Source organism: Carassius auratus, unplaced genomic scaffold (genome assembly GCF_003368295.1).
Source record: "Carassius auratus strain Wakin unplaced genomic scaffold, ASM336829v1 scaf_tig00033347, whole genome shotgun sequence".
NCBI lineage: Eukaryota > Metazoa > Chordata > Actinopteri > Cypriniformes > Cyprinidae > Carassius > Carassius auratus.
In genome coordinates, this window is record NW_020526074.1 from 194,488 (window position 1) to 213,915 (window position 19,428).

A 19,428-nucleotide genomic window follows, 5' to 3' on the forward strand; every position below is an offset into this window, starting at 1 on the left:
ATGTCTTTACTGTCACTCCTGATCAATTAAATTAATACCAGATAAATAAAACCATGAATACTTTTCTCTCTTTTTTATGGAAGCCTTATCCCAAACTTTTGATCGATATGTATCAAGGTGTCCACAAAAAATATTGAGCAGCACAACTGTGTTCAACATTGATAATAATCAGAAATGTTTTTTGAGCAGAAAATCATCATACTTTCACGATTTCACAGCTGTTTTACTGTATTTTTATAAATGAAATGGAGCCTTGGTGAACAGAAGATACTTTTTCAAAACATAATTATACCAATCTTTGTCCTGTAGTTTACTGGGCATTCGAATTTTGCAAAGAAAAAAAAAAGCAAATAAAATATCTGTGCTTCTGACATGTCAGCAAGAATTTGACCTTCTTCTTTTTATATAACAATAAGTATCGCACTGATAAGCCGTTCGTATTTTATTCAGTAACACAGCAGCACCGTGATTTTCGCCTAAAAGGTTTTCTTTAAAACCATCAATGCGTTCGCTGATCTGAAATAAGATTCATTTGCATTTAGATCCACGCAATGCTGCATCGTATGACGTCACAGTCGAGTTAAATAATGCGCGTTCGAGCTGCGGTTAGTTTGGGAGTTTCACGCGGAGGCGAGGAAGCGCGTCAGATCCTCGTCATTGTTCCTCGGCGGATCAAAGCGCTTCAGACAAAGGCTTTAATTGCGACTCAACAGCTCGAGCTCCTGCACTATAGATCAGTGATAAAGGAAACAGTCAACGTGCCTTTATCATCATTCATTGTCCAGCTAAACGATCCTTTCCAAGCCTCTGTCTCTCATCCACAGACATTCAAATACAGTCTGATAAAACCAAATCCCTGATTAACTGCAGACCTCTGTGCCACAGCCGCCTGACATGCCATTATTTCAGATTTATCAGTAATATTATTGAATCACGGGCTTTGTTTCATCATGAAACCTCAAATAAACATGCAACTAGAAAAAGACTTTTGAACTGAGTAGCCTATTTATAGTCCCCTCCAACACATTTTGGCATGTAATATATTTTTATATATAAAAAACTGCCAAGCATGCACTTAATTTGAATTTGAATGAAGACTAGCTATTTAAACTGATTGAGTTCTAGTTTCAGCTTTTTTTGTTTGCATAAATTCTGCTTTAAAATGTTTAAGCATGTGTAACATGCATAACCCTACATGCACGTGTGTGCGTGTGCATAATGGAAATTTTATATAAAACAAATCAATGCAAGTAAACTTTGCACAGGTTAAAGGGTTGGTGAAGTGAGATGTTTTCACTGTCTCTAGTAGTTGTGTTGAATCAGTAGATCAGGCTTAAGCTTGTCCGGGTTTGAGTTTGCATTTGAACTGCTGGTCAATCAAAGTTAATTGTGTTGCTACTGTAATCCCTTTGATCGTGATGTTTGCCGACCGCGCCAAACGATGCTGTGATGGTCAGTGGCGCCAGAGACTCCACAGGCAGCAGCATGTGTTAATACACCAGCATTTGAACGAGTCAATTCACCTTAGGTTGAGTGTGTGTGTGTGTTGGAGACACTGCAGCACTGAAAAACAGACTTGTAAGGAAAATAATGAGGAAGAGACAGCATATATATATATTATAGTTATTATTATATATTTATTGCATTTATAATTTTATTTCAGAATTAACTTGAAATCCAAAAGGTAAAAAGCTGCTGATATATAATTTTTTCTAAATTTACTCAGTATGTTGAAGTGGGTTGTAGAAAAAAATACGGTCCATAATTTTCGTTTTTATAAAGTTCCGACCATTTAACTTTCTAAAAGTAACTTTGTTTTATCATTTAATTTACATAGTTATAATTTGTTTAATCAAGTATTTATATTTTCGAAATGAAAGTGCAAAAGTTTGAAGGTAAAATAATTCAAATACAAGGATTTATTAGCGGGATATGGTTAAATTAAAACATTAAATTTTTCTTTTACTAAAGTTATGTTGTGACTTATAACAATTTCTGTTTTCTATGTCATTATTTTATATGATTTTCAGCATCATTCCTCCAGTCTTCCGTGTCACATGATCTTCAGAAATCATGAAAATATGGTGATTTGCTCCTCAAGAAACATTTCTGATTATTATCAATGTTGAAAACCGTTGTGCTGCACAATATTTAAACCGTGATATATAAGCAATCAACGCCTATTTCGCATGATATAAGAGTCAAAATACAATAATATGATTATCAATTACATTAACAATTGGTGTAAAATATTGACAAAGTTTTACTAATCTTTTAAGGTCATTGTTTTTAGGTTTCTTGGCTTTAAGCTTTAAATTCTCAGTATAATAGTTGCAATTATTCCTTAGATGCGCCACTCAGATCCAGTTGTTCTGACACTCCATCAATGCAGACAGCTGGATGAGCCAGAGGTTCCCACAGACAAGCTGGCGCCAGGCTTTCACACAATCACAGGATGTGTAAATACTTCAGTAACGACCCATTAGGCCTAATGATTGAGAATCGATCAGGCGTTAACTCCTCCATGCATATGTTAATGTAATGCGGGACGGGCCTATATATATCCAGGCCGCTTCTGGAGGCCTGACAAACACTCTTGGATTGTACTCGGATAGATTTACATCTTGAGACACACAGACAGCAATCATGGTCAAGAAGTTTTCTGTGGACTGGCTCGCTCAAAGCTTTCACGATTCGCCGCATCAAGACGTTCTGGAGCCGGAGAAACAGACGCACAGGCCACACGTACCGTGCGTGGTTCAACCGAGACCTCCAACATCATATGACAAGGTTTATTTGCAGCCAAAACCAAAGGTTAACAAGAAAGCTGAAGAGAAACCAGAGACCGGTAAAGAGAAGGAGGGCACAACCCCTGTTACCCAAAGAAGCTGCTCATCTCCAAGCTGTAAGTTTACGCGCTTCAATGCATTTTCAGTTTTTATTCGTGTGAATGACAACAGAGCGTGTTTTAATGTTTAATTACATGTTCAGTTTCAGAAAACAGCGGCTATTCGTCTGGTTACGAGAGCGAAGCAACTGCGTCTGAATGCGCGTCCGTCGAAGATGCGCACGAGACCGAGAAAGACGCGGCCACGCGCAGAATCAGAACCAAATTCACTCCGGAACAGATCGACAAACTGGAGAAAATCTTCACCAAGCACAAATACTTGGACGCGGGAGAGAGAGTGAAAACGGCTTTGAAACTCAATCTGTCAGAAACTCAGGTGAGACGCGCGCATTAAACCCTGGGCTTTCTCCAAATGCATTAATGAGAATATAAAGCCTTCTCTTATACAACGAAAAGACTAGTCAGTTTGATAAAATGTCATGGAATTGGCAAATAACACTTATATATAAATATATAAATATATTTTTTTTTGTTACAAAGGCTTCTTCAATAATTGTATTTGAAATGTTTCGAAAAGTAACTTTTTGAAAAGTAGAACGCATTTTAAATGTATCATTTTGTTCTTTAGGTCAGAACAGAATTAACGTTTATGTTCTTAAAGTCAGAACAAAAGTAACTTTTTGAAAATAGAACGCATTTTAAATGTATCTTTTTGTTCTTTAGGTCAGAACTTGGTTCCAGAACCGCAGGATGAAGCTGAAGCGGGAAGTGCAGGAGATGCGCGCGGACTATCTGCTGCCTCAGATGGTTCTTTCGCACGTGCTTCCGGTTCAGTACCAATGCTACGACAGACAGCGACTTCCGTTTCCGCCTCCCGGCGGGCTGATGCAGCAGATGATGCCGCTGGTTTCTCATCATCAGCTCGTGATGCCCAGGCAGCATTACTTCTGAAGAAGACACATCCAGAGACCCAATCCTCTGAAACACTTAAATTCTGTGTGCAATATCTCAATATATGTACAGTTATGTTTTTTGTAATGTTTAATTGAATAGAAGAGTTTATTTATTATCAGAAATAAAGTATGTTCAATAGCTAAGTTTGCGTTCCTGGTGATTTGTCCGTGTTCATCTGATAAGATTGGTTTCAGAAGTGAATCGATCTGAAATATCTGTTGTTCAAATGCGTTTCATCTTAATCAGTTTCCTTTGAAGTCTACAGATACTGTGACATGCACTCAACCGAGTGACTCCATTTAGACTTTATTCAGGAATTCGGTGTTTTCTTGGATCATGTCACATACTCTGCATAAGTTAAAGAATAGCATACATACAGGCTCACATTATTACCCAGTAAAATTTACAAACTGAAGCTAGTTACTGTCCCACACAGAAATATAATGCAAATCAACACTTGTTATACCCAAAGAACAATATGCGTGCTTCTTTTTAAAATTGTTATTTTTCACTGGGTATTTAATATGCTATTTGTTGCCACATGGAAAAGGAGGTTGCATATACTCCTACAATAATGCAAGTGATATTTAAATCAAATGTAGGCGCCAAAGAAACCCTTAACAAACCCATCAGTGCATTGATCTGCGGCCTCACACTGCGCGCGACCCCGCGCACTTCAAACGAGACCTAACGAGCAGATCATGGTCAACAATTAGTCCTAATTAAGTCGCCCATTGATGAGTTTACACTCTCAACAGACTGGCTCCAGTGTGTCTGGGCTCTGTGTGTGTGTGTGTGTGAGTATTGATCTCCCTCTAATATCAACCCCATGATAACATTAAGACTAACTAAAACTCGCCACTGAAGGCCAGTGGAGATTAATAACTCCTAATCATTTTGCAAAATCAATCATTCTTGCAGGTTTCATAGAGTGACGATTTTATCTACTGCACACCATTATTAAAGTTCTAATGAAATTATAATAATAATCTAAAATAATAATGCTATAAAAATATATAATGATGTATCTTGCATTATAGTTTCTTCAGAGGAGTATTTTGGTTTATGGATTCATTAAATCATTAATAATAAATAAGTATGCATGTAAGTATCACAACATTATATATTACATAAAATAAAATACAATACATATAATCAGTTTATCTGTCTGTCATTTAATTATAGTTGCATTAGGTTCTTCAGATGAATATTTTGGTTTCTGTATTTATAAAATCACAAGTAAAACAAGTAATCGATTTATTTGAACATGTAATGCAACATTATATGATACAATCATTTCATTTATTAATTTATTTATTGTTGCATAGGTTCTTCAAATGTGTATTTTGGTTTCTGGATTCACCAAATCACCAGTAAGTAAATTAATGTAGATCTTGATGTTACATTGTAGGTTCTTTAGATTCGTATTTTGTTTCTGGATTTGTTAAATCAACATTTATTTATTTGTTTGTTTGTTTATGTTGAATTCTAGTTGCCTCGTGTAAGTATTTTGTACATTGACTGAATTCATCATCAGTAGCTGTGTTTTTTCTTTCCTTTAAGAAGTAACAGATTCTGTTGAACTTATGCAACATAAGTGTTTTTAATAAAACTGAACATGTGGATGGAATTTATCTCATTGATTTTAAATGTAATTTTAACTAATGTCTAATTTTCATTTTCAACTTCTGACATGCATTCTTAAAATGCACTTAACTATCCAGGGGTAGCTTTATAATTTAGCATCTCATGTGTGAGTTTGTGAGCCGCCAGAGACGCATTTCAACGCTTGCCATTAGAAGTAAAACGCTTTCATAGCCTTCCAGTGACAGAAGGCAAAGGAGGAGACACTCAGACCCATAATATGCGAAGATGCATTTAATGTAATAAACAAGCGTGCTGAATTGACACATAATGGGGATCAAGAGTTAATCCGACAGTGATCCGCCCAAAGCCGCCCTCTCTTTCATCTCCCCGTTATCTGCCGATGGATGACGCTTGTCTTGAGTGGATGATGTTGCTCTCCGTCAATTGATTGTATCAGTGCATTGATGACTCTTCTCAGGTACTTGAGGTGAACACACGAGGTGCTCAGACTCGCTGGCGCCTGGATATCACAAGTACACCGAACGTGTGAACAAGCCCATTGCGACACCCATTAACTTCAATTACAGAGTTATAATTCCGCTGAGAGTCGCTTTACTCATGCAGATGAGCGGAGAAGCTCCTATAAAGTCAGGCCACTGACCAGATGAGCTACAGCTGATCAAATTATTAGGAAACATCATGTTCAAGAAGTTCTCCGTGGAGTGGTTGTCCCAGAGCTTCCATGCTCAAGATCTGGAGCAGGAGAAACGAGTCACAGTAAGCGCTCGTGATGAGTTCAGTGATGCTCGTCACGCGTCTTCAGAAACGCTTGGAGAAGGAGAAACCAAGGCCCTGTCTTCTCCTACAAGTAAGTACGAGCTTCTGGTGTTCAGTAACTGTTCAGTGTGTTTCTGGGTTGGTGATGGATCTAACAGGTCGTTTCTCTCGTATCAGACAGCTGTGGCTACTCCTCGGCCTCTGAGAGCGATGAGAGCGAAGGAGAGTCCGCGTCACAGCGGCGCGTCAGAACCAAGTTCAGCTCGGAGCAGATCTCGCGTCTGGAGAAGAGCTTCAGCAAACACAAGTACCTCGGAGCGACTCAGAGACGCAGGATAGCGGAGAAACTGCAGCTGTCTGAAACACAGGTGTGCATGGCATGAGATTTCTAGCTGTGACAGCAGATACTGTACTTGTTGAACTTATGTTCATAAAGAGTCTTTTGCATTTGTCACACATCTGGCCTATTCATGAGAACTGCAATATATCATGTCTTTATATATATATATATAAATTCAAAAAAATATTTTTTTTTTTTATGCAGTACATGCAACGCACTATTTATTTATTTATAATAACCCCATAATGCAACATAAATAAATCATTAAATGTTTTAAAATGTACATTAATTCTGCATTTATGTATTTATAATGAACTTATAATGCAACGTATATAAATAAATACTTTATAATTTAAATTAATTAGTAAGTTAGTTGTTAGTTTATTTATTTATTTATTTTGCATTATAGGTTCTACAGATTTTTGGTCTTCAGTAAATATACATAAAAAAAGTTTTTCTTGATTAAAAGTTGCTAAGAGCAGACCATAAATATTTTAGATTTATTTTTAAAAAATGTATTTTTTATATTATTATTATTATTATTATGTTGTTCTTAGAGAGTTTAATTCATGTAATCTTTATGTGGAATTTTGCAAGCAAATAAATCGCATGCATTAGTTAAATTGTTCTTAACTCGTGAATATTTTAGTGTCTCCTTTGTGAAACATAATAGTGAAAGTGGATGTTTATGTTATTTATTTATGTATTTATTTGTTTATTTAAGGTGAAAACATGGTTCCAGAACAGACGGATGAAGCTGAAGCGGGAAGTTCAGGAAGCGCGTGCAGCCGAGTTTTTTGTTGTGCTTCCGCCGCTGACGTCATTTCAGCACCACACCGCTAGCGGACAGCACTCGCGCCTCTATTTCCCGCAACAAATTCCCGCGCGACAACTCCCGCCACAGATGCTGTTCCCCTCCTGCTACTTTTAAACCACATTTTTTAATGATTGGATATAATCTATAATCTTGACATAATATAAAAATGTATAAAAATCCCCTAAATCAGGGTTTTTAATAAACAAAATATAAATGCAAGCACTGTATGTAGTTCTATAAACAAATTGTATATATACATAAATATTGTTTTTTCTCAAAATCTGAAAAATCCCATAAAATAAAAAAGAAAATGCTTTGAATCAAGCTTCTTATCCTTTCATTGTATCAGTCGAGTCTATACCATAATTTAGTCTTACATATATATAAACAGAGAGAGATATGTTACAGTACATTATTGTACTTCCTAATTATATTTATATAATTGTATTTATTTATTTATTATTTATTTTATTATTTATTTTATTATATTTTAATCAAATCGTTAGAACCAGTTAAAACATGTTTAAGAAAACTATAATAACAAATGTAATTTTATTTGTCTAATTAAAAATATTTATAATTATTTCTTTTCTGGGATATGCAATTTAATTTATAAAAGTGACTCTATAAAACTAAATGATAAATAAAAAGCATAATGGTCCTAAAACTCCTCTCCAGTTCCATGGTGTCCCTCAAGGGGGACTTCTATAACCTCTGCTGTTTTATCATATGCATAAATGGCCTGGACTCATATTATCCCTGTGAAATGTAATCCCTGTGAAATATGCTGATGATCGAACAATCACAGAGTTTCTAATGGGATCTTACCTGAACTCACCTGGAATCAGGGGACAGGGATTTACATTGACCATGAATGGAGGGAAGTTTGTGGACGTGGTAGTTAGTGCCAGAAGAGAGGACAATATTCCCTTCTCTCACTCTCCTGTTATTTCAGGTCATACAATTAGTAGAGTTTCCACCTTTAAACTGATTGGAGTTCAAATATCCCCTGACTTGTCATGGGACGCCCACATCTTTAGCATCACAAGACATGTGCTGGAGTAAACCCAGGAGTAAAACAAAGCAGCATGCTCTAAAACAGTTGTATAGATAACGAACAGGTGCTCGATTAGGATGCCATTTCTGTGTATCTGTGGTATTTATATACACGTTTTAGATGTTGTTGCTGTTTTTGTTGCCTTTTATTTATTCTGCTTGTATATCAACTATTTTACTCGTCTCATGCTATCTTAAATGTATAGGATTTACTAGGAGTATGTGTATTTGACACATTTCAGGGTTTTGTGCTGCAATATCTTGTCTTTCAAACTTGTATTTATTAATTTATTTGTTTGTTTGTTTATTTATTTATATAAACAAAATGACTTTGGCTTTTTATTATTAGTAGGAGTATTTAAATGTCCATCTCATTGTTGAATTTTACAGGTTTAATGGAAAACAGTGATTTCTCCCATTCTGATATTTTATTTTATTTTATTTGTTGGTATATTATTATTTTATTTTATTTTATTTTATTTTATTTTATTTTAGTTTTTAGTTTTTAACCTTCCCATTGCTGTGGATACCAGGTTAACCAATATTTGGTAGAATATGTTTTAAAAGGTAAGCTTCAATCAGCCAGATATTTCAACTATAAAAAAAAAATGTAAAATGATTTTTGCTAGTGAACTCTTCTAAAGCTAATAATAATAATAATAATAATAATAATAATAATAATAATATATTTTTTGTTATTATCATTAATATAACTATTAGTAGTAGTAGTAGTAGTAGTAGTAGTCGTATTTATTTATTTATTTATTTATTTATTTATTTATTTGTTTGTTTGTTTGTTTGTTTGTTTTCAGGCAGATGTGTTTAAATCTACATTTGAGGACTTCAAGACTGGTTTGGAAATTAATTTTTACCAGCTCAGACCATAAAAGGTAAGAAAACAAATATTATTGAATATATGATATAGTTATGGCTTTTGGCATGATGCAACTTTCATTAAAAGGGTTTTTAAAATATATTAGTAAAATATTGAAGTTTGTAACCCAGTAGTTCTGTAGATGTGTGTGTGTGCATGTGCCTGTGTGTTCACGTGCGTGTCTCCGTGTGTACGTGTGTATGTGTGTGTGTCCACAGGGGGGCAATGCTGCCTTACTGCATGAATATGAACATCGGCTCATTTCTGTGAGGCTTGAAACAAACAATACGTGTGAAAGGGATGATTATCATCAACAGATCTAAAGCTCTTCACAGTTCCTCTGGATGATTCTGTAATTGTTCAGTGTTATTGTGATGAATGAGCAGGTGCTGATGGTGCTGTTAATCTGTCGTGTTTAGAAACTGTGCACTGTACAAAAGTAGAAACAGCCTTACAAATGGGTCAGATATCATTTTTTGATTAGCAATTTAACAGGATGCACAAATTGTGGGGGAAAGAATTAATGGTGTTGAGCTTGTTAATACTGGTGTTAATTAATGTTAATTAATGGTGTAATATTGTTAATAATTTATTAAAAAAAAAAAAAAAAAAATATACATACACACATATATATATATATATATATATATATATATATATATATATATATATATATATATATATATATATATATATATATATATATATATAGTCTTTTTGATAATTTAATTTAATTTAATTTAATTTAATTTATTTTACTTTACTTTACTTTACTTTACTTTACTTTACTTTACTTTACTTTACTTTACTTTTATTTTATTTTATTTTATTTTATTTTATTTTATGTTTCTACAGAATCTTTTGTGCAATGGAATGGTCAACAAAAACATTTGTTTATTTATTAATGAATTAATGACACTCAGTCCAGAGCTTCAGAACAGCAGACTGTGGTTGTGTTTCTGGTCGGGCCCTGTGGTTGTCTCTGAGGTTGTCTCTGAGGTTGTCTCTGTGGTTGTCTCTGAGGTTGTCTCTGAGGTTGTCTCTGAGGTTGTCTCTGTGGTTGTCTCTGTAGTTGTCTCTGTAGTTGTCTCTGAGGTTGTCTCTGAGGTTGTCTCTGTGGTTGTCTCTGAGGTTGTCTCTGAGGTTGTCTCTGAGGTTGTCTCTGTGGTTGTCTCTGTGGTTGTCTCTGAGTTTGTCTCTGTAGTTGTCTCTGTAGTTGTCTCTGTGGTTGTCTTTGAGGTTGTCTCTGTGGTTGTCTCTGAGGTTGTCTCTGAGGTTGTCCCTGAGGTTGTCTCTGTGGTTGTCTCTGTAGTTGTCTCTGTAGTTGTCTCTGTGGTTGTCTCTGAGTTTGTCTTTGAGGTTGTCTCTGTGGTTGTCTCTGTAGTTGTCTCTGTGGTTGTCTCTGAGTTTGTCTCTGAGGTTGTCTCTGAGGTTGTCTCTGTAGTTGTCTCTGTGGTTGTCTCTGTGGTTGTCTCTGTGGTTGTTTCTGAGTTTGTCTCTGAGGTTGTCTCTGAGGTTGTCTCTGTAGTTGTCTCTGAGTTTGTCTCTGAGGTTGTCTCTGAGGTTGTCTCTGTGGTTGTCTCTGTGGTTGTCTCTGTGGTTGTCTCTGTGGTTGTCTCTGTAGTTGTCTCTGTGGTTGTCTCTGTGGTTGTCTCTGAGTTTGTCTCTGTAGTTGTCTCTGTAGTTGTCTCTGTGGTTGTCTTTGAGGTTGTCTTTGAGGTTGTCTCTGTGGTTGTCTCTGAGGTTGTCTCTGAGGTTGTCCCTGAGGTTGTCTCTGTGGTTGTCTCTGTAGTTGTCTCTGTAGTTGTCTCTGTGGTTGTCTCTGAGTTTGTCTTTGAGGTTGTCTCTGTGGTTGTCTCTGTAGTTGTCTCTGTGGTTGTCTCTGAGTTTGTCTCTGAGGTTGTCTCTGAGGTTGTCTCTGAGTTTGTCTCTGTAGTTGTCTCTGTAGTTGTCTCTGTGGTTGTCTTTGAGGTTGTCTTTGAGGTTGTCTCTGTGGTTGTCTCTGAGGTTGTCTCTGAGGTTGTCCCTGAGGTTGTCTCTGTGGTTGTCTCTGTAGTTGTCTCTGTAGTTGTCTCTGTGGTTGTCTCTGAGTTTGTCTTTGAGGTTGTCTCTGTGGTTGTCTCTGTAGTTGTCTCTGTGGTTGTCTCTGAGTTTGTCTCTGAGGTTGTCTCTGAGGTTGTCTCTGTAGTTGTCTCTGTGGTTGTCTCTGTAGTTGTCTCTGTGGTTGTCTCTGAGTTTGTCTCTGTAGTTGTCTCTGAGGTTGTCTCTGAGGTTGTCTCTGTGGTTGTCTCTGAGGTTGTCTCTGTGGTTGTCTCTGTGGTTGTCTCTGTGGTTGTCTCTGTGGTTGTCTCTGTAGTTGTCTCTGTGGTTGTCTCTGTGGTTGTCTCTGTAGTTGTCTCTGTGGTTGTCTCTGTAGTTGTCTCTGTGGTTGTCTCTGTGGTTGTCTCTGTAGTTGTCTCTGTGGTTGTCTCTGTGGTTGTCTCTGAGGTTGTCTCTGTGGTTGTCTCTGTAGTTGTCTCTGAGGTTGTCTCTGTGGTTCTGATGGTCATGTGTTTGCCCTCATCTCACCGCAGCATCTGTAACAAGCTTCTGTAACGAGCTGCTGTGAGTGGGCTCCTGCTGTCTTTGATTTGATGTAATGATTTCGTCGGCTCGTTCCCAAGATACCTGTGTGAGCTCTCCATTCATCGTCTCTTTACTCGGCTAGACAGAAGGATTTTCCAGCGGACTGCATGAAAATCTCCAAAGTACTTAGTTTAGACAGAAAGAGGGAGAGACTGAATGACATACTCATTTTTGTTTGTAGAAATTTATCAGGATCCAAAATTATTGGGTAAACAATTATTAATGAAGAGACCTTTTAAATACGGTGTTAAAATAATTTATTTTATTTTGTTGTATGATTATATACACATAAGCTTGTTGATTTTTCTTTGAATTTGTATTTGACTAATTTTACCAATATATAAACAATATATATAAATCATAAACACATAAACAATGTATAAACATGTAAAAAAGAACCTTTATTTATAAGTGCAATAAATACTATTAAATATAAAAAATGAACATAAATTCCAACGTTTGACTCAAATGCCAACATTTGCAAAACATTTAACTGTGTATCTTTTTAATAATGTTTTAAAAAGACATTATATTATATTATATTATATTATATTATATTATATTATATTATATTATATTATATTATATTATATTATATTATAATTGTTTTATTTAATAAATAAACATTTTATTCACATAAAACATTCTTAGTTCATTATTTTTAAAACAAATCTCAAAACAGGAACAAACTATCTTTTTATTTAGACATTATGTCTGAAGAAGACTAATCATAGCATGTAATAATGCTAACCAAACCATTTTATTCAATTGCATTAGGATGGGGCTCTTTATTTTATTTTATTTTATTTTATTTTATTTTATTTTATTTTATTTTATTTTATTTTATTTTATTTTATTTTATTTTATTTTATTTTATTTTATTACAACATATTACATCAGCTTTTACTAGATATTTATTTGAATTTGTATTTTTACCATATTGGTCAATATATTCATTCTTATATATTAGTAATGCTTCTATACATATATGCACATAAACCAGTCTTATTTGGTGCATCAAGATTATATATATTTTTTTATGATTCCATGTAATTAATTTTAATAGATCTGAGAGCAGAAAAAGGATCTTTTCATTTAGACATTATGTCAAAAGAAGATCATGCAATCCGAACAAGTCAGGCACAGAGAATGAAGGCCAAAAGACACTCAAGGATACTTCCAACCCTCTTTATTTAATTAAACACACCAGTGGAACTCACATTGACTTTTATTTTGCATCTAAAACCGAAGATTAAACACATTTTCAGTGGATGTCAGCATCATTAATTTTAATGATCCCGCGGTGCGCTGAACGCCGATGGCAGGTGAAAACCTCTGCCGCCCCATTTTCCCATGCCCTATGCCTCTTTAAAGCTACATCTCAAAGAGGTATATGCATAGGAAAAAGGAACAGCGAGTGGATCGGCCGGGCAGGAGACCTCGGAGCAGAGAGACAGTGAGAAACACATTAGTAAAACATTATTACAGTGCTCAACAGGAGAAAAACATACAGTGCATCCTTAAAAATGATGCCCAATGCCATTCAACAACAGTTTCTGGTTCACAGAAGAATGTTTCAGTCATCAATTCTTAAAACAAAAATGTTTCTAAGTGTGCAAAACATTTTAAAAACCTAAAGAAAATTTTCCCACTAAAATTACCTTTTTAAAATTTTATTTTGTTTTATTTTATTTTATTTTATTTGTAAATAACAGTAAAATCATGAACAACAAACTTTTGCCTATTTTACTTAATATTTTATTCTAAATATCCTTTATTTTTATAGTGTTTTGAATAATCAAATAATAAACTAGCAACAAACTTTTCACTAATGATATTATATTAATGATACAAGTTTATTTCTACTATAAAAGTAAACTCAAGAGCAATAAACATTAGACTACTTTTATATTTTTATTTGAAATAATCTTTATTTTTTAGAGTGTATTAAATAATTAAATAATAAACTAGCAACAAACTTTTGACTTTTTTTATATATTTTTTATGTTATTATTTTATTGTATTTTATTTTATTAAACATAATTTTTTGTGCAATAAAAAAGTCTAAAAGAAAAGGAACCATTAATGCATGAATTACCAATTTTTTTTTTTTAGTTTATTAAATATTAAATTCATGGAGAACAAACCTTTAACAATTACTTTTATTAGATATAATTTATAAATCCTAAACATATGACATAAGCTTTAACTAGTTAATCTAGCTGTAATCCAACCAATTCAGTTTATTTTATTATAAGTGCAGTAAAAATGCTTTATAATAGCAAAGCATTATGTGCATATTCCCTCATTCACTAAGTTTACTGCATTGGTCAAACTATAAATGCATGCACAATCGAAGCCCGTTGTAATCATCAGAAAGTGACTGAAAGTGCACAGATTGAGGCTGAAATGAAGCATGTCTTACCCTCCGCCGCAGCAGGAGCATCTCCTCCGGAAAACTGTTCCTCTGGGATTTTATTCCTCGGGCGAGACCTTGAAGATGTTTGAGGAAGACACAGTAACCGAGTCTCGGCCCTCCTCCTCATCCGGCTCCTGTAATCTTCACAAACAAGCCACTGTGAAGTGTGTGAGGGCTGGCATTGGCTGTTTGTCCTGCAGATGGTCGCTATCTGAGAGATTCGGGACGCAGCGTTCCTGACGGAGCCAGTGTTTCTTATCTGTCAGGGTCTCAGAGGAGAGAAGCTCCGTCTCCCATGATTCAACACTCTCAAGGACCCAGACAAGGCCTGCTGGAGACACACACACACACACACACACACACTCAGAGCGCTCAGGCATGTCAAGGTTAACGGCAAGCTCCACTCGAGCGAGTGTTGGAGTGTTTCGACCCGGGTCTCTGTGTTTATTCACTTCAGATGACTGTAAATACTCTTCATTCAGATATTTGTTGTTGTTGAGGGAACGTGATCACTTCAGAGGGATTGTGTGGAAGTATTTGGAGGGTTTTAGTGTCTGAGATGTTCTTTCATCAAGTGTTTTATATTATTTGAATCCACAAGCCAATAGATGAACAGCACAAAAACATGTTCACGTCGAGGTATTATATCTGTGATTATATCAATCAATGAACCAATGAATGCTTTATGTATGTATGCATTTATTTACCGACTTGTTTATGCTTTTATGCATTGTTTATTTATTTATGCATTTGTTTACTCAAGTCTTCATGCATTTATTTATTGAATTGTTTACTACACATTATTTTTTCATGCTATTTTGTATTCATTTACATAATTGTTTTTTTGAAAAACATTCAACACATTTTCTCACTAAATGCTGTTCCACTTTTTATTTATTTATTTGTTAATTCCCATTTTGAGATGATCAGAGACTTTTGACTTATCTGTCTGTTCTCTCTCTCCGACATTTGACTTGATGCATCTGAGAAAAAGATGACACTGAGAAACAAATGAGAACGGCATTAAGACATAAGAGCAATGTCTGAGAAATAACATTTTACATAATGTAATATAAATACATTTTATTTTATTATCTTTGTAGATCATTTAGATACACACTACCATTCAAAGGTTTGGGGTCGGTAAGATTTATAATGGTTTTGAAAGAGTCTCTTCTGCTCACCAAAGCTGCATTATTTGATCAAAAATACAGTAAAAATTCTGAAATATTATTCTAATATAAAACATCTGTTTTCTGTGTGAATCTGTGTTAAAGTGTAATGTATTTCTGTGATGCTCCGCTGTATTTTCAGCATCATTCCTCCAGTCTTCAGTGTCACATGATCTTCAGAAATCAGAATAATATGATGATTTACTGCTCAAGAAACATTTCTGATTATTATCAGTGTTGAACACAGTTTTTATATCTTTTAAACAGCATTTATTTAAAACAGAAATCTTTAGTAACATTATAAATGTCTTCCCTGTAACTTCTGATCAAGTGAATGCATCCTTGATGAATTCAGGTATTAAAAGTACAGTTTTTCACTCATTCTAGCTGTAATCTCTCTCTCCTCAGTTGTTGTACCCGTCAGTGTTTTGGCAGATCTCTCAACAGAAGTACAGATATGCCGAGCGCAGCAGGGATGTCTGTTTTTCTGCAGCTTTGCAATAAATCCTGCCGTCTGAAGTCAACATCCAGAAGCAGCAGAGCTCTTGACTCTCAGCCATCATTAAACTCTTTCAACTCTGCGTCCACAAACATCACTTTCACTTTTATCCCGCTTCGCTTCTGTTTTTATTCTCCCCGAGGAAAACGCTGCTCAGAAGTTTCTCCTCCATAGATCAGAAGAGTGTTCAAAATATAGATACAGATATTAAAATATACTTATAGTTTAAATACATTAAATGTAAATAATTTATATTTTCAAAAATACATTTTAATAATTTTTATTTATTCATTATTTTTGTATGTATTTTGAAATTGTTATTTTCTTGCCCCATGAAGTATATTATTTCTCAAAATTATATATATATATATATATATATATATATATATATATATATATATATATATATATACTGTTTCAAACATTTCAACCATGCTATTTATTTAACATATATTATGCATGTATTTTGTTTATACTGTTAATATATATATATCATTATTATTCTTAAACATTACTGTTTATTTTGCACATATTATATGAATATATATTTACATTTTCAAGTAAATATCTTTAATTTTTCAAAATATATTTTAAGACTCGCCCAAAATGAATGAAAAGATTACAAATTTTAATTTTCTTGCTCCTTGAAGTACATTTTATAATATAGTACAACATTTGAAGATTTAAAAATAAACATTTAAACCATGCTATTTATTTAGCATATATTATGCATGTATTTTGGAAAGAATTAAATAATAACAATAATTATATATTTATATATACTACTATAACGCAAATATAGTTATATTCTCCAAAATATATTTTAAGATTCACCTAAAATACAAATACATTTATTTTTATTATCTTGAATTTTGAGATTCATTTTATAATATATTTTAGCATTTTAAAGACTAAATGTGTTTATTTATTTATTTTATTTTTATTTTATTTTTTAATGTGAAATATATACTTTCCTAATGCCGTCCTGTTATTTAATACATATTGAGCATATATTTAGGCCAGATTTTTTTTTTTTTTTTGCACTATAAGTGACAAATCATTGTCGTCCCATTAAAAATGAAGCTCTGAGCATTTGATGAGAAACAGTTCATACTAAGACTTTTATCTTTTTATGACAAAAGCAGTATTTTCTGAATCATCTGAAACTCTTTCTTCTCCCAGAATGCAGTTGTTCTCAGGAAGTCGTGTCCCCTCCGTCTGTGTGTTTGTCTTTATAGAGCAGGAGACTGTGTTTAGTCTGACTCTGATTATCTCCACAGCTCAAGGTCAGGTCTCCTTCAGCTCCATGATCAAAACATGTTTTTGCAGTCTCAGTCGTCGTGAGATGTTTATTCAGTCAAAAAGCTTGATTAGAGGTTGTCAGGTGTATTTACAGCCACAGAACCTCAGCGTTACAGGACTGTCCTGATGATGGACTAAAAGCATCCAAACCTTCAGCTCACGCTTCACCTTTGCTCCTCCATGTGCTGAGGTTCAGATAAACAGAAAAGAAACAAAGCCAGTGTTTCTCAAGCAGAACTGCTACTAAAGTCAGACTCACACATGACTGTATCATTCAGAGGAGCTCATGTTACTGTGTAACACTGTTCGGAATCTTCAGATGCTACTTTTGTATCATGTGATGGAAACATCAGAAATATTTCTGCTCAAAAATGAAGTCAGAGTTTTCATCAGTATTTACAGGTGCTTGAGGAAAACTTCCTTTATTTCAGTAATTCAATAAATAAATAAATAAATTTAATGCACACAGACTGAAGTAGTTTAAGTCTTTGCTTCTTTTGATTGTGATGATTTTGACTCACATTTAATAAAAACCCACCGATTCATGATCTCAAGAAATTACAATACTTCATTAAAAAAAAACTAAAAAACAAATAATAAATTTTTAGTGAATTGTTGGTCTTCTGGAAAGTATGTTGATTTAGAGAAAGTAGAATATATGCACAACTCTAATATAATATAATATAATATAATATAATATAATATAATATAATATAATATAATATAATATAATATAATATAATATAATATAATATAATAAACACGACACAACATATAATATAATATAATATAATATAATATAATATAATATAATATAATATAATTATATATTATTAAATTAAGTAAATTATATTTAACCCTTCAAATGCTGAAATACATTATACAATGGAAATCAAGGGATAAGCAAATTAAACTTAAAAAAATATAGTTTTTTATATAATATATATATATATATATATATATATATATATATATATATATATATATATATATATATATATATATATATATATATATATATTTTTTTTTTTATTATTTATATCTGAGCTATGAATAACACCTGGTGTTATGGGCTATTTTATGGCTTTTTGGAAAAAGTAAAAAATAAAAAATAAAAAATAAAAACAAAGATCTTTTGGCCAACATAAATAAAAATGAAATATCTTATAAAATTAAAACATTTTAAAAGTGATAATTTCCCCCGAACTGACATTGATAAAAAAATACTTTTGTCCTGGTAACGGTTCAATTCTATTCTTCACAGACCTTCATTATATAATAATAGTGTGTGTCAGTATGATTTCATTGCATGCATGTGTTTATATACTATTTTTCATATATTACGTTTCTGGACAGAATTCTCAACTAAATGAATGAATCAAGACATTTGGAGCAACATATTAAGGGTCATATAAACACACAGAGTGCCATCTCTGTTCACATTGTAAGTGAACTTTTAACTTGTAAATGTGTAAGATATTAGACCTGACACCTGTATTTACTGAGCTCTGTGCAGTGTCTCCAGCTGCAGGAGGAGGAGAGGTTCTCTTCATATCCGGATGTGTTTGGAGCTTCAGGAGATGAAGAGTCCCGGGACTCGCCTTACGACAGCCAATCAGCATCAGCCGTGGGAGGCTGACAGAACGGGGCCACGGTGTGTGTGTGTGTGTGTGTGTGTGAGTCAGTCACAAGGTATGGTAAATATATGACATCTGTTGAGACAACAAACATCCCGTCTGACAAAAGAGAGACTGGAAGGAATCACAACGACACAAAAAATGATTCTCAACACTTTCATTAGCTGTATATTCATGATTTGTGCTTTTGACAGGTTTCATGACTATCACCCAAAATCACAAGAAAGTATTTTGGAATTATTTTTTATAAAAAAAAAAAAAAAAAAAAAAAAAAAAAAAACTATTTTTAGGGCCATTAAGGTTTATTTATTTATTTATTTTATTGAGAAAATTGCAAGACAAATATTACACATCCCAGAAAATGAAGAACTATAAATATATTTACTTATATAAATTGTAAAACATAAAATTCAAAAATCTAAAAATATACTTACATATTTAATACATGATATATTAATATATGATACATTTGAAAATATTAAGAAATACTATTATTTGTTATTTATATTTTCATGTTAAAT

The 19,428-nt window shown here is 33.5% G+C and overlaps 2 protein-coding genes across 2 annotated transcripts; both read left to right on the forward strand.

Annotated features, from left to right (window-relative positions):
- Window positions 1–2,578: 2,578 nt before the first annotated feature.
- On the forward strand, window positions 2,579–3,945 carry LOC113081199 (homeobox protein vent1-like). The gene is made up of 3 exons (XM_026253272.1): window positions 2,579–2,905; window positions 2,992–3,224; window positions 3,572–3,945. Exons 1-3 carry the CDS (start codon window positions 2,647–2,649, stop codon window positions 3,797–3,799), a joined length of 720 nt encoding a protein of 239 aa, XP_026109057.1. The 5' UTR covers window positions 2,579–2,646; the 3' UTR covers window positions 3,800–3,945.
- A 1,945-nt stretch (window positions 3,946–5,890) lies between these two features.
- vent (ventral expressed homeobox) lies at window positions 5,891–7,643 on the forward strand. Its single transcript, XM_026253273.1, has 3 exons — window positions 5,891–6,257; window positions 6,344–6,534; window positions 7,231–7,643. The coding sequence occupies exons 1-3, from the start codon at window positions 6,089–6,091 to the stop codon at window positions 7,435–7,437; spliced, it is 567 nt and encodes a 188-aa protein (XP_026109058.1). The 5' UTR covers window positions 5,891–6,088; the 3' UTR covers window positions 7,438–7,643.
- The last annotated feature ends 11,785 nt before the right edge of the window (window positions 7,644–19,428 follow it).